Source organism: Sylvia atricapilla, chromosome 22, assembly GCF_009819655.1.
Source record: "Sylvia atricapilla isolate bSylAtr1 chromosome 22, bSylAtr1.pri, whole genome shotgun sequence".
Lineage (NCBI taxonomy): Eukaryota > Metazoa > Chordata > Aves > Passeriformes > Sylviidae > Sylvia > Sylvia atricapilla.
This window is the reverse complement of record NC_089161.1, coordinates 6670082-6684918: the sequence shown is the minus strand read 5'-3', so window position 1 is coordinate 6684918 and position 14837 is coordinate 6670082. Positions and strand designations below refer to the sequence as shown.

The 14837-nt window shown below is 52.0% G+C and overlaps 2 protein-coding genes across 2 annotated transcripts in view; one reads left to right on the top strand and one right to left on the bottom strand.

Annotated features, from left to right (window-relative positions):
- Nucleotides 1-14837, top strand: part of CROCC (ciliary rootlet coiled-coil, rootletin) — a 94052-nt gene that overhangs the window by 50949 nt on the left and 28266 nt on the right. The window lies entirely within an intron of this gene.
- SDHB (succinate dehydrogenase complex iron sulfur subunit B) lies at nt 841-14136 on the bottom strand. The gene is made up of 8 exons (XM_066334431.1): nt 14046-14136; nt 10478-10602; nt 9118-9203; nt 6136-6272; nt 5638-5754; nt 3672-3773; nt 2966-3088; nt 841-1041 (listed from the first exon to the last, which is right to left on the bottom strand). The coding sequence occupies exons 1-8, from the start codon at nt 14118-14120 to the stop codon at nt 964-966; spliced, it is 843 nt and encodes a 280-aa protein (XP_066190528.1). The 5' UTR covers nt 14121-14136; the 3' UTR covers nt 841-963.

Sequence of the window (14837 nt, the reverse complement as noted above, 5' to 3'; positions counted from 1 at the left end):
CAAACCGGGCTGTGACACCCCGGGGGATGCTGGGAATTGGAGTCCGCACCCCAAACCGGGCTGTGACACCCCGGGGGATGCTGGGAATTGGAGTCCGCACCCCAAACCGGGCTGTGACACCCCGGGGGATGCTGGGAATTGGAGTCCGCACCCCAAACCCGGGCTATGGCATCATGGCTGTGCTGTCCCGGTGACCTCAGCAGGAGCAGCATCACATTCCTGCAAGGTTTGAATTATTCAGACCAAAAATCATGAATTCATCAGCAAAGCTGAAGTGGTTCCTTTCTCTCAGCCCCAAGAGCTGCTCCAAACATCCCAAACTGGAGAAAGCTGGAGGTAAAAATATGAGGGAAAAAAGGAAGATTTACTCCTATAAATTCCCATTTTCTTAGGACTGGGAATAAAAGTCGGGAATGTAAACCAGAGCCCCATAGGGGTGGGAAGAGAACACATCACTCCTGGTGGAATTGGGACATCAAGGTAAAAATACGAGAGAGAAGAAGATTCACCCCTAGAAAATCTCATTTTCTAAGGATTTGGAGTAAAAATCAGGAATCCAAATCAGGATCCCACCGGGTGAGACACGACACCTCGTCCTTGCTGGATCTGCCCCCAGGGTTTTGCCCTATCCTGCACTCCAGGAGCTCCAAATCCTGTTTTGGGGATTTCAGGCTCCAGATCCCTCCACCATTCCCTGTTGCCAGCCAATCCCAGGATTTCCAGGGCCTCTCAGCTCCTCCCAGCCCTGAGAGGTTTGGGATAGTAAAACATTCCATGAAGGGAATTAATAAATGACTAATAAACGACTAATAAATGATGAATAAAGGACGGAGCCCAAGCTGTTCTTTACAGCCTTTATTGCAGGTGCACAGGTAACCGTGGTCCAGGTAACACCCTGCTGGAGCTGCCCAGGTGTGACGGTCACTCCAGGCCACTGCGGGTCACCCCGGGGTCACTCAGTCCTCACGCAGTCGCTGCCTTCTGCTTGTAGGTGGCCATCATCTTCTTGATCTCGGCGATGGCTTTGCCGGGGTTCAGCCCCTGTGGGAGGGGCTGGTCAGCGCCTCTGGGGGCTGCAGCACCTCCCCTCCTTCTCTCCCTCTCCTTCCTCCCCATCCGAGCTGCACTGAACTCCCAAAGCTGCTGCTATTCCACCTTTCCCCCCTAAAACCCGGAATTCAGCCGATATTCTCCTTCCTTTCAAACCCTGGGAGGTCACAGGATGGATTACAGTTGTAATAGATGTTCAAATCTGTTGCTATTCCACCTTTTTTTTCCCCAAAAAAGATAGAATTCGGCTCAATCTGTCCTTTTAAAAGCTGGGAGGTCACAGGATGGATCCAAGCAGGAGTAAACTCACAAATGTGCTGCTACTCCATCTCTTTTCCCCTAAAACCTCGAACTGAGCTGATATTGTGCTTTCTTTAAAAGCTTGGGAGAGGTCACAGGACAATCCAAGTGACAGTGAACTCCCAAATGTGTTGTCATCCCATTTTTTTATCCCCTAAAAAGCGGGAATTTGGCTGATATTGTCCTTCCTTTCTGTGCTGGGAGACTGCAGGACAGATTTAAGTCATAGCAAACTCACAAATGTGGTGCTACTCATGAAAATATTTGTTACAGAGCTGCTCAACACCTCTTTTTCCCCTGAAGATCTGAGTCCAGCCTGGCATGAATCCTCCTTTCCAGCCCAGGGAGCCTCAGGACACTTGGGCCAGCCCCGACTCCAGCCAGGCTGGGAATTCCACAGGGTCCGAGTGCAGCTCTGCCCCATTCCAGCCTCAGTTTCCCTGGGAAGAGTGGCCCAGCCCGGAGCAGGACGCGGAGCTGGAGCTCCCCTCCTGCCCCTGGAGCCAAACTCTCCCCTGGGAGCCAGGCTTTGATCAGGATCAAAGGGAGATAAAGGACGGAATTCCAGGTTTTTACGGGTGTTTGGATTTCCAGAGGCAGCCGCAGCCTGGGAACAGCCTGACCCCAAGGATGTGAGGTTTTCCTGGTCTGAGATGATAAAGGCTGTGGGCTGAGTCCTGACAGGGAGCAGCTGCTCACTCAACTCTCAAAGCTCCCCCGGGTCCCAGGAGCAGTGTTGGGAAGAAGCACAGCCACATTTGGAAAGTTCCTTCGGTTCTCCACAGGAATGGCTCAGAAATTCCCTGGAGCACTCCTGGCAGGGCCCTGCTCCCAAATCCTGGGGTCAGAGGAGCCCCCAGGGCAAAGGCTGAGAAGGAAAAGTTGATCCCAACACCAGCTCTGCTGGGAGCTCTGGGTGCCCCCAGGCTCAGCAGAATGGGGAAGTTTCGGGAAAACTGGCACCTAAAGGGGTCTCTTCCTATGGAAACCACCAGGAATTCCAAAAAGACGTGGAAAAGGGGTGGGGAGACCTTGCTGTGGCCTTGCCGCAGCTCAAGGGGCCTGTGAAAAGGAGGGATGGGTACAGGCAGTGACAGTGTAAGGGGACATGGTTTGAACTGACAGGGGAGGTTTGGGTGGGGTAAATCCCTCTGCGAGCGTGGGGAGAACCTGGAATGGAAGTCCCAGAGAAGCTGTTGCTGCTCCAGCCCTGGAGGTGTCCAAGGCCAGGCTGGAGCACTCTGGGATAGTGGGAGTGTCCCTACCCATGGAATCAGAGGAACTTTGAGGTACCTTCCAATGCAAATAATTCCATGTGCTGGTTTAGGTGGGATATTAGTACAATTTCCTCTCTGTGAGGGTGGAGAAACCCTGGAATGGATTTCCACGAGAGGCTGTGGCTGCCCCTGGATCCCTGGCAGTGCCCAGGTCTGGCTGGAGCAGCCTGGGACAGTGCTATGTACTGGTGCCATGGCGGGGGTGCCACTGCCATCCTGACCCACGTCCCCTCCATCCCAGACCACGGCACTGCCACCCTGACCCACATCCCCTCCATCCCACACCGTGGCACTGCCACCCTGCCCCGTGGCCCCTCCTGCCGTGCCCCGTGCCGTACCTTGGGGCAGGTGCGGGTGCAGTTCATGATGGTGTGGCAGCGGTACAGCGAGAAGGGGTCCTGCAGCTGCGCCAGCCGCTCCTCTGTGAAGTCATCGCGCGAGTCGATCATCCAGCGGTACGCCTGGGCACGGCCGGGGACACAAACGCTGCTGGAACCACGCTGGCACCAGCTGGAGACCCCAATCCCACGGCAACACCCCGCCCACCCGGGACTGCTGGGCCAGGCCGGGTTACACCGATCCCTTAGGGTTCAGCTTTTGTGTTTTTCAAATCCTGGACTGCATTAGTGCCTAACCCTAAACTCCACGCAGAGTGCCAGCTGCTGTTCTCTCAAAGTAATTCCTCTCTGGGCCTGAACCTCAAGGACATCTGACAATCTCAGGCCCCGAGAAGTGAAAACAGAAGTGAATTGAGGGGGAGCAAACTGGGGGTAAATGACTTCATTACCTGAAGCTCTAATTGGAGGATTAACCTCTGATATGCAAATGAACCAAATTTATAATTGTCTGAAAAACTCGTGACCATCGCCCACCCTGGGTGTAGCCTCGGAGGCTTCTGACTGCCCAAGGTGTATCTGTGGAGGCCTTTAACAAATACCCACGTTTATTCTGTTAACCTTGTGTGGCCTCTGCCCTCGGCAGGCGCTCCGGGGCATCAACACCGGCCACGTGTCACCAGCCAAGTGACAAAGGGTCTGTCCTCACCTGCATGAGCACGGCGGGGCCCAAGTACTTGTCCCCGTTCCACCAGTAGCTGGGACAGCTGGTGCTGCAGCAGGCACACAGGATGCACTCATAGAGCCCGTCCTGTGAGGGGGAGGGGACACGGCAGGCTGTCACCGCAGGGCTGGTGACACAGGGGATCCCCCCCACGTCCCCACCGAGCAGCTCTGAGCCCCCCGTGTGGGGCAGAGCTGCTGTGGGGCGGCAGTTCCTGAGGGGAACAATCCCAAACCTCCCAGACCAGGGCCAGGACCCCATGGTCCTCGTGGCCTCCTTCCAGCTCAGGGTGTTCCATGGTTCCAGCACCCACATAATGAACAGGGATCTGGGACAGCAGGGGAGGGGCACAGCCTGAAGAGGAAGGGGAAGTTGCTGGGTTCTCCTGCAGCCCTGCCTCTGCTTCTCCTGCACTCCCACCTTCCCCCAGCCCGTCCCCGCCAGGACGGGCATGGATCTGTCCCAAGTCAACAATTCCAGGGCTGCTCAGCAGGGAAGGGAGAGCAAAGTCTGCCCAGCAGCGTCAGGGCCAGCTCAAGGTGCAGCCTGGCTTTTGAGGGCACCCCTGGCACGGAAATGGGGACGGTCCTGGATCACTTCCCTGTTTTTATGGACAGCTTTTGTCCCATGCACAGGAGGAGTTTAGTCCTACGTGGAAGTGACTCAGGCAGCTCTGCTAATTCCTTCTGGAGTAAGGAGCTGATTCCTCATCCCAGACAGGAAACAGGAACTCAGGGTCCCCTGAGCCTCCTTGTGGCCCATCAACTTCTCCCAGGCACAGAGCCCAACCTGGCTTAATTCACATTCCTGAAAGTTGTTTTGGGATAAAAATTTGAGTTCAGGAAGATTCCTGGTGCCAGAATTCCCAGCAGCTCCTAACAAGCCTTTGGGAACAGCTGCCAGCACCGAGGGCAGAGTTCCCTCTGTGCACTCCAAATCTGATTTCTAACTGCACCACTCCAAACCATCGAGGATTTAAAGGAATCTTTCAGCCAAATCCAAGTTTCTCCTGCACACAGGCTGATCCCAAAGGGAAAGGAATTCCAGCAACGGGATCAAGAGCCGGTTTTCCAGGTGTGGTTTTTGGGTTTCCCTGTTCCCAGCTGGCTGAGAAAGGGACTCCGAGGGCAGGAAAGGTCCCTTCAGTGCTCACACATGGATCAGATAAGCTGGGAAATGGGGCATGAGAACAAATTGCTGCCTCTGGATAGAGATCCCTGCAGGCTGTCCAGCCCTGGGGCTGTTCAGGTGTCACACCTGGGGCTATTATGGATGTCAGCTTGGCTGCAGACACTAAGGGGACACTTCCAGTGTTTCTCTGAATCCTCTTTGCTCAGCCTCACATTCCTGCTGCTCACATTCACCTCTCCCTCACCAAAATGGAAATTTGGTGCCCCCACAGCAGAGCAGGGCCAGGCTGAGCTCGGGATCATGGAATGATGGATACATCCTGGCAGCTCAGAGGAAAAACCCCTCCTGATCTGTTGCTAGTCCCTGTGGCAGCCATGGAAACCCACCCCAAAACCTGGCCACGCTATCAGCCTCTCAAAGAGCTGTTCCTCATCCACCCTCAAAAAAATCCCCTCATAATCCCCCCTGCTCAAGACACACACTCCAGATCTTGCACTTTGGCTTTTCCCAGGAGCCTTCCAGGCTGCAAAACCCCACTGAGCTGAGAGCACAGCCAGGCCTCTCCCCACTGGGATATTCCAGCCTGGAACCTGCAGAGCACTCCCACCAGCAGGAATTTCACAGGGGGCAATGGGATCAGAACCCCGTGGCAAGCCCAGGTCCCAGCCTGAGCCAGCAGCTGTGGGGCCGTGTCCCACATCTGGGGATCGTGTCCCATGTTCTGGGATTGGGATCACAGTGGGAATGGGAAGGTGCTGAGCGCTCAGGTTTGACCCTGGGCTGCTCTGGGAGAGGTTTCACCACTGAAAATGGCAGTGACCAGTTTCTGGCGGTCCTCTATGGACTGCAGGTACTGCTCCTTGCCCTCCTTGGACTCGTCCTTCTTCTTCAGGTAGGGCTGGATGGATTTGTACTGGGCGTAGAAGTTACTCAGGTCCTGGGGCAGGAAAACATAAGAATCTGGTTATGGGGCTGAGGAGAATCAGGGAATGTCCCCTCCAGGATCCACCCCAAACCCCACCCCTGCTGTCCAAGCTGTGGGGCCCTGACCCTTCCCTTCAGGCCCAACCTCAGGGGCAAAGCCTCTTCCCAATATCCCACCTAAATCCCCTCCTGGCACAGTTTCACCCCAAATTTACACCTCAAAACCTGACCAGGAGGTGGCATTCCCTCCCCAAACCTGCCACATTCCAGGCCAGGACACATTTGTTACTGGAAGCCACCCAAGGGACATGTGAGCCCTGATCTTGGTGGCACCTGCCACACCCTGGTCCCCACCCCAGGGTGTCCCCTGGGCGCTGCCAGGGGCTGCACTCACCGGAACCAAGTCCTTCACCACGTACATGTGGGGCAGGGGGTAGATTTTGGTGACTTTGTTGAGGTCACTGTCGATTTTTTTGATGCAGGCCAAGGTGTTGCCCCCAGCGATGTTCATGGCACAGGAGCCACAGATCCCTGAGGGGGGAAAGCAGACCAAAGTGTGGGATTGTCCCAAAAATGGCCCTGGGCTGTCCTGGAGAAACTCTACTTGACTCTTCCCAGTCCACCAGGGTCCCAAAAAGCCCCTTCCCAACCCACCAGGGTCCTCACCCATCCCAGGAAACATCCTGGAAAGGCTCTTCCCGACCTTCTGGGATCCTCACTTATCCCAAAAGATCCCTTCTCACCACACCAGGGTCCTCACTCATTCCAGAAAACCTCATCACTGGTCCTGGAAAGGATCTTCCCAACCTTCTGGGATCCTCACTTATCCCAAAAAATCTCTTCTCACCACACCAGGGTCCTCACTCATCCCAGGAAACCTCATCACTGGTCCTGGAAAAGCCTTTTCCTGACCCTCCAGAGGCCTCACTCATCCCAAAACATCCCCTCTTGTTCAATCAGTGTCCTTACCTGTCCTGGAAAACCTCTTCCCAACCTGCCTGGGTCCCAAAAAACCTCTTCCCAATCCACCGGATACCCAAAAATCTCCTTCCCACTCCAGCAGGATCTTCATCCATCCCATAAAACCCCACACAGGAAAAACGCTGGAATTCCCCACTGGGGCCAAACGTTTTTGACCTTCAGTAAGGATCAAACATGGGAGCTGCTTCCATCAACACCAAAACATGCTTTCCACAGGGAAGCTCCTTCCCCAGCAGAAAATGAGGTGGCCTGGCCTGATGAGCTTTTGGGTTATCTGGGGAGGGGAGGAAATCCAGCTCCACTCTTGGGTTTGTGAGAGCAAAAGAAGCACAAGGTGAGAGCCAAAAGAGGCATAAAATAAAAATTAAAAATAAAACAAAACAAAACAAAAAATAAAACAAAAGAATGGCATTAAAACATGGGAAACTGCTGCAGTTTCCTCAGTCAGAGAATCCCGGGACTGGCAGGGATGGAAGGGACCTCTGGGAATCATCCAGTCCAACCCTGGAGCGAGTGACACTGGAATGTGTCCAGCAGGGTTTGGGACTCTCCAAAGTGGGAGATCTGGGACCTCCCAGGGCACTGTCTAACTTTTTTTGCCCCTAAAAGCCACACTTCAGCCTGGTTTTGCTCTTCCTTTCTGTGCTGGAAGGTCACAGGACACATCCAAGCTGCAGCAAACCCACAAATATGTTGCTACTCATAGAAATAGTTGTCAGAGGTGCTCAGCACCCCTTTTCCCTAAAACCTGGAGTCCAGGCTAATACTGCTCTTTCTTTCAAACCCTTGGAGGTCACAGGATGGATCCAAGTGACAGCAAACTCACAAAATCTTCACAAACCTCACTCTGCCCTTTCTCCCCTCTAAAAGCTGGAGCTGGACTTCCACTCCAGGGAAGTAACTTTTTCCAAACGTTCAGCTGGAATTTCTGTGTTTTAATTTGTGGCAGCTGCTCCTTGTCCTGTCTCTGGGCACCACTGGGAAGAATCTGAGACCATCCCCTGGAAATATTTGTAAGGATTGGCAGGATCCCCCCTCAGCCTCCTCATCTCTGGAATAAACATGCCCAGCTCCCACAGCCTCTCCTCACTAAAGGGGAATAAAACTGCCCAAATCATCCCCAAAATTCAGGAATGTAGCCCCGTTTCCTCCAGGCAGGAGCTCCTTCCCCTTGTGCCCCTTCCCAGGGTGCAAATTGCCCTCCCAAAGGTGAGAGGAGGGACAGCAGGGGCACAAAAATAGCCCAACAAAAGGATGAAATGACACCTCTGACCGTGTCCCAGCCACGAGGTTATTCCTCCCACTGCAGGAAGGCTCCCAAGTATTTTCCAGCCAGCTGGGGAGGGCAGCAGGGCTGCAGAGCCAGGAGCACGCGCCTGCAGCAGGAATGTGGGATTGGAGGGTGCCACAGAAGGGGCAGGATGGAACCAGCCCGGCCTGAAAATCTGTCTTGTCCAGGGAAAATATTCAGGGCAGTGAATTCCAGCTCAGGAAGAGATCTGGCTGTCTGGGAGCTCCACTCCGGGTGTAATCCCTGCCCTGCTGTGCAGATTCCAGAGGAAAAGGTGCCTCAGGAGTGCTGCTTTCCATTCCCACCCCAGACAGAACACCTCCGGGCACCATCTGCCCTGAGACTGCCCCTGCCTGCAGACCCACCTTGTTAATCCACACTCACTGGAATGCAATCCCACAGCTCAGCAGCCCAGCACAACCCTAATCCAGGGTCATTCCAGCCAGGAATGCAATCCCACAGCTCAGCAGCCCAGCATAACCCTAATCCAGGGTCATTCCAGCCAGGAATGCAATCCCACAGCTCAGCAGCCCAGCACAACCCTAATCCAGGGTCATTCCAGCCAGGAATGCAATCCCACAGCTCAGCAGCCCAGCATGACCCGTGAATCAGGAGTTTTTCCCAGGGGAAGTCTGAGAGCAGCTCCAGACCAGATTTGGGAGCAGCCACAACCTCAAACCACCAGTGTGCCCTTTTCCTCAAGGCAGCCCTGCCCTCGGCCAAAGGGCCAAGGAGAAGATTCCTGAAGCTGTTCCTCGAAGTCCCGAGTGCTCTCCCAGTCCCAGCCAGTCTGATTTCCACAGGAGCACAGGCACAGCCCCTGCTGCTCGCTCCCATTCCACCCCTGCCCTCCTGGAATCTCTCCCTGGCTTTCCCCACGTACTGCGAGGCAGCAGATGAACCAGACTGGGAGAGAAACTGGAACAACTGGGAGCTGTGGAAGGAATTACTGGAGCTGGCAGCTCTGAACTGTGTCATTACACCCCGTGAGCTCTGCTCCCTGGTTCACTTGTGTGTTTTATCCCCACAGAGGGGGTTCTGAGCTCTATGGGGGTCCCACAATCAGCACAGGCAGCCTTCCAGGCAGGAATGTCCTGTCCTTACCCTCCCTGCAGGACCTGCGGAAGGTCAGTGTGGAGTCCATCTCGTTCTTGATCTTGATCAGGGCATCGAGCACCATGGGCCCACACCTGCAGCACAAATCCCAGATTAACGACCCTGCAGAGTCCCCACACTCAGGGTCTGACCTCTGCACCCGCACTCAGCACCACCTAAAGGGGTTTTCATCAGCTCCCATTAATTCTGTGTCGCCCAAAGGGATCCAGCAGGGATCTCTGGATCAGCAGGGCAGCCCAGGGCCAGGGTGGGGCTCAGACTCTCTTGTGCTGACCACTGAGGGTTCAGCCAGCTCAAACTCCAGTGACCTGGTCCCTTTTCCCCTCTCTGGGGTCAGGCTGTGACAGCCCTGCCTGTCCTCGTGAGTCACGAGGGACACAGGACAAACACTTCAGGACAATTTCTGTCCTTTTACACCAGGGCACCGCCCAGGGATGATTCACTGGGGCAAAGCCACCCCAAAACCGGAGCTGTCACTCCTGTGGGTTTTGTGTAGGGGCTGGGTGGGAGTGGGAGCCCTTGGGAAGGGTTTGGGGTGGATTCTTTTGGAGGAGCTCAGGGAAATCCAGGCACAGCATCCATGAGAAGGTTTCTGAGCCCTTCCCAGGATCCCAGAGAAGCAGGAGCAGCTTTGGGATACCACAGCCAGGTGTGGATAAACCACGGGGAGAGCAGATAAAGCTCCCACCTTCTCTCCCTGGGAATGGTGAGCTGCACATGGAATTCCCTTCTGGAATACACAATCCCAGAACGCTGGATTGCAGGGACCTTCCCATCCCATTCCCAGGGGCAGGGACACCTTCATCTATCCCAGGTGGCTCCAAGCCCCTTCCAGCCTCGCCTGGGACACTTCCAGGGATGAGGCAGCCACAGCTTCTCTGGGAATTCTGTGCCAGCCTCATAGGGAAGAATTTCTTCCCAGTATCCCACCCAAATCTCACCTCTTTCAGTTCAAACCCTGTCCCCTGTCACTGCTCCTGACACCTGCCATGCCACCACCTGGCCATGGGAAAAGCTACTCTCCCTCTTCTTTAGCAGCCCCCAAACTTCCCAAATAAATCAAGTTTATTAAAGGCACCAGCACCTCCTTAACCCACCCCAGGGACACGGGCAGGCCCCCAGATGTCACAACACTGTCACCTTTCCCTACTGGGACAGTGGCACTGTCAGACATCAGGCAGGGCAAAACAGCCCCACAGGAGCTCAGGAAAATCTGCCTTTTCCTGGGATAACACCCACAGTGGCTGTGCCCACAAGGAGTTGCTCTGTGCCAGAGGTGAGCAGCCCCTCCCTGGCCATTCCCTGCAGCTGGGATTGTTCCCAGGCCCCATTCCCAAGGGATACCCACTTGTTCAGGTCCACCTCGTAGGTCTGCATGCGGGGTTTGTCCCCGGGCTTGTCGGGGTCCCATCTGTAGATGGCAAATTTCTTCAGCCGTGGTGCTGCTGCCGCTGTCTGCACCTCCCGGAGCACCTGGATCCAGGGGAAAACGGCCTCAGATCATGGGAAAAACAGCCCCAGATCCCATCCCAGATCCAGGGAAATACAGCCTGAGACCCCATCAGGAGGATCCAGGAGGAGATATAGAGATGGATATGTGCATATATACTAAAAAACATATGAAATATATATACACGTATCTATAAAGATATACAAATATAATAACTACATATATATTTACACAGACCTATATATAAACATGATGTTTACACTTGGTAACGGGTGGAAATATATGTGTACACTGTATGCTATATGTATTCACATTATTATTATTATATTGTATGCATTTATACATTATATATTGCATTATATATCACATTTTATGTTATATATAGTTACCTATAAAAATGCGTATATAAAAATATGTGCACAAAGATGTATATGTTTGTACACATAAGTGTCCATTGTTTATTGTGTATTTTATTTATAAATTATATGTGTTTATAAATTATATGTATGTGTTTATAAATTATATGTATTTGCATATTCTACTGACTGTAATTTTAATGATATAATTATATGTTTATTTATATATTGTGTTTAAAAGTATAGTCTATGTATCTATATATTCTGTATAACCTATATATACTCTATGTATTTATACAGTGTATATTACATACTACATAGAACACATTGTTTTTGTATGTATTTATATATATACACATATATAGATATATGTAAGTACACAATGCATTTTATATGGGATGAATTTATATATTGTATGTATGTGTTTATAAATATATAGATAAACATACACATGCATAAACATCTATACGTGTGTATACCTATGTGTCCATTGTTTATTGTGTATTTTCTTTATAAATTATATGTATGTTAATAAATTATATGTATGCATTTGTATAGTCTATTGACTGTCATTATAATGATATAATCGCATATTTATTTATATACTGCATTTTAAATTATAGCCTATGTATTTATATATTTGATGTATTAGATATATTCTATGTATTCTATATATACTATATGCATTTGTACAGTGTATATTACATATATAGAACATGTCATATTTGTATATATTTATATATATACACACATACGTATATATAAGTATATAATGCATTTTACATGGGATGAATTTATACGTATTCTATGTATTTATAAATTATATGTATGTATTTGTATATTATATTGACTGTCATTATAATGATACAATATGTTTATTTATATATTGTGTTTTAAATTATATTCTATTTATGCATTCGATGTATTCTACATATATTATATGTATATATTTATATGATGCTTATTACATAGGACATATCATATTTCTATGTATTTATATGTACACACACATATATATGCATATATAACGTATACAATGCATCTTATATGGGATGAATTTATCTATTCTACTTATAGTTTATAAATTACACATATTTATATATGTGTTTGTAAATTGTATGTATTTGTATGTGTCATTACAATAATTTAATTGTATTTTATGCCTGTATATCTTTATGCACACATTTTATATACGTTACTTAGATATGTCTATCTATAATGTCTGTAGATATATGTATATACACACATCATATGTGTATATTTATAGTTATAGATACATATAAAAGAAAAAAAGACAAGTATATAAATCTACACAAATATTTATATATTTACATGTTTATATAAACATACACCGATAAAAAGACATGTATTTTAATATAAATGGAAATATTTCATATAGAGATATCCTGGGACTCCCCCCGCCTGGAGCAAGACTGATATTCCTGGAATTCTGACCCTCAGCTGCTCCTACATCCACCAAATCCCAGCAGCTCTCCCTGTCCCAGTTATTCCCGAATTCTGAGCACATCCCTGCAGCTCCTGCTGCTCCTCCTGGGAGCTGCTCCGGCTCCCCTGTGCCAGGATCACCCCACGGCCCTGCTCCACTGCTCTGCCCAGCCTTCTCCTGGAGTGTTCCCACTGCTCTGCCCAGCCTTCTCCTGGAGTGTTCCCACTGCTCTGCCCAGCCTTCTCCTGGAGTGTTCCCACTGCTCTGCCCAGCCTTCTCCTGGAGTGTTCCCACTGCTCTGCCCAGCCTTCTCCTGCAGTGTTCCCACTGCTCTGCCCAGCCTTCTCCTGGAGTGTTCCCACTGCTCTGCCCAGCCTTCTCCTGCAGTGTTCCCACTGCTCTGCCCAGCCTTCTCCTGGAGTGTTCCCACTGCTCTGCCCAGCCTTCTCCTGGAGTGTTCCCACTGCTCTGCCCAGCCTTCTCCTGGAGTGTTCCCACTGCTCTGCCCAGCCTTCTCCTGGAGTGTCCCCACTGCTCTGCCCAGCCTTCTCCTGCAGTGTCCCCACTGCTCTGCCCAGCCTTCTCCTGGAGTGTTCCCACTGCTCTGCCCAGCCTTCTCCTGCAGTGTTCCCACTGCTCTGCCCAAACTTCTCCTGCAGTGTTCCCACTGCTCTTCCCAAACTTCTCCTGCAGTGTTCCCACTGCTCTGCCCAGCCTTCTCCTGGAAAATTCCCACTGCTCTGCCCAGCCTTCTCCTGGAGTGTTCCCACTGCTCTGCCCAAACTTCTCCTGCAGTGTTCCCACTGCTCTGCCCAGCCTTCTCCTGGAGTGTTCCCACTGCTCTTCCCAACCTTCTCCTGGAGTGTTCCCACTGCTCTTCCCAACCCTCTCCTGGAGTGTTCCCACTTCTCTTCCCAACCTTCTCCAGGGCTCCACTTTCCTTCCCTGCTCCACTGTCTCAAGATCATTCCACATCTGGTTCCCACTGCTCTTCCTGACCTTTTCCTGAACCACCCCCCAAATTTCCTGTCATCTTTTACCTCCCCCTAACCCCTTCCCAGGTCCTTCCAGCTGCTCTCTGCCCCCAGCCCCTCCTCAGCACTCCCCTTTTCCCGGCCATTCTTCCCAGATTTCACCTCATCCTAGATCTCTGCTGCCTCCTCTCTGCATCCCCTTCTCCCCTTCCTATTCCCTCTGCCGCTGACCCTATTCCCTCACAGCCCACCCCGCTTTCCCATCCACTCTTCCCAGATTTTACCGCACCCCAGTCCCCCTCCAGCCCCCTCTGAAACTTTCCCCCTTCCCACCCCAATTCCCGCACAGCCCCTTCCCGATCCCACAGGCCCCCTCCAGACCCTCCCCACAGCTCCTTCCCCTCCCCTTCTCCCACCCACTCTTCCCATCTTTCACTTCCCTTCCTCCCGCCCCCAGCCCCCTCTCCACCGTCTCTCCAGCCCTCCCCTCCTGTCCATCCCTAGTTCCCGCACAGCCCCTGCCATGTCCCACACGCCGGTTCCAGCTCCCTCCCCACAGTTCCCCCTCAGCTCACCCCCTTTCTCTCTCCCCTCACCCCGGACCCCTGCAGCCCCCCGCCGCCTCTGTCACGCCTCCCTGCCCTCAGTTCCCAGCTCCCCCAGCCCCCGCGGCCGCCCCGGCCCCTCACCGCCCGAGGCCCGGCCCGCAGGAGCCCCGCGGGGATTCCGCGTCTCAAGGAGACTCCGACCGCGGCCGCTGCCATCTTGGCTCTGCGAACTTCCGCCCGCCCCGGAAGTGCCCCCGCCGCCGCCATGTTGTGCGCTAACGGAAGGGGTGCCCGCCATTTTGAGTGTGGCGGCGCCCTCAGGAAAGGCGCCATGTAGGGTGTGGCGCGCCCTGTGGCACGGCGGGGTGGCGGGGGCCAGACGCCTAAATCCCCATTTTTCTTTCTTAAGTTCTTCTTGTTTTCTCTCCATTAATTCCCAACATCATTATTTTGCATGGAGGTGCCTGTGCTGCCACTTCCCTCCTTAAGGGCACCTGCCCTGACAGCAACGGGGCAAAGGGTGAGTGCTGAGGAGCAAAGAATCTCAGAGACATTAACGCGGGAAAAGTCCTCCAAGGTCCCTCCAGGACCTTCAAGTCCAAGCTGTGGGTGATCCTCACCTTGTCCCCAGCCCAGAGCACTGAGTGCCACGTCCAAGCCTTCCTTGGGCACCTCCAAGTGCCCAAACCTCCCTGGGCAGCCCCTGCCAAGAAAATGCCCCCCTGTTGGAAATGTAACTTTGCCAACTGTTTTAAAATTAATTGTTGTAATTATTTGTAAGCAGTGCCCACTTTTAGCCAGCACAAGTTACAGCTTCACGGTGATCATTAAATCACTGAAACCTTGAGTTTGTTAAAGCTAACCCTGACAAGCTTCAATAAAGCTAAAGGGATTTGAAGATTGGACATCTGGGATCTTAAATTTATGCCTCTT

Bases quoted from the DNA above. Each gene is read 5' to 3' on its own strand.
- SDHB (XM_066334431.1), bottom strand. From the start codon at position 14,120: ATGGCAGCGGCCGCGGTCGGAGTCTCCTTGAGACGCGGAATCCCCGCG. The intron at 9,204-10,477 runs GTGGGTATCCCT...TTTGTGCTGCAG, and splicing joins TACGAGGTGGACCTGAACAA to GTGTGGGCCCATGGTGCTCG. The intron at 6,273-9,117 runs GTAAGGACAGGA...TTCCCCCCTCAG, and splicing joins CCGCAGGTCCTGCAGGGAGG to GGATCTGTGGCTCCTGTGCC.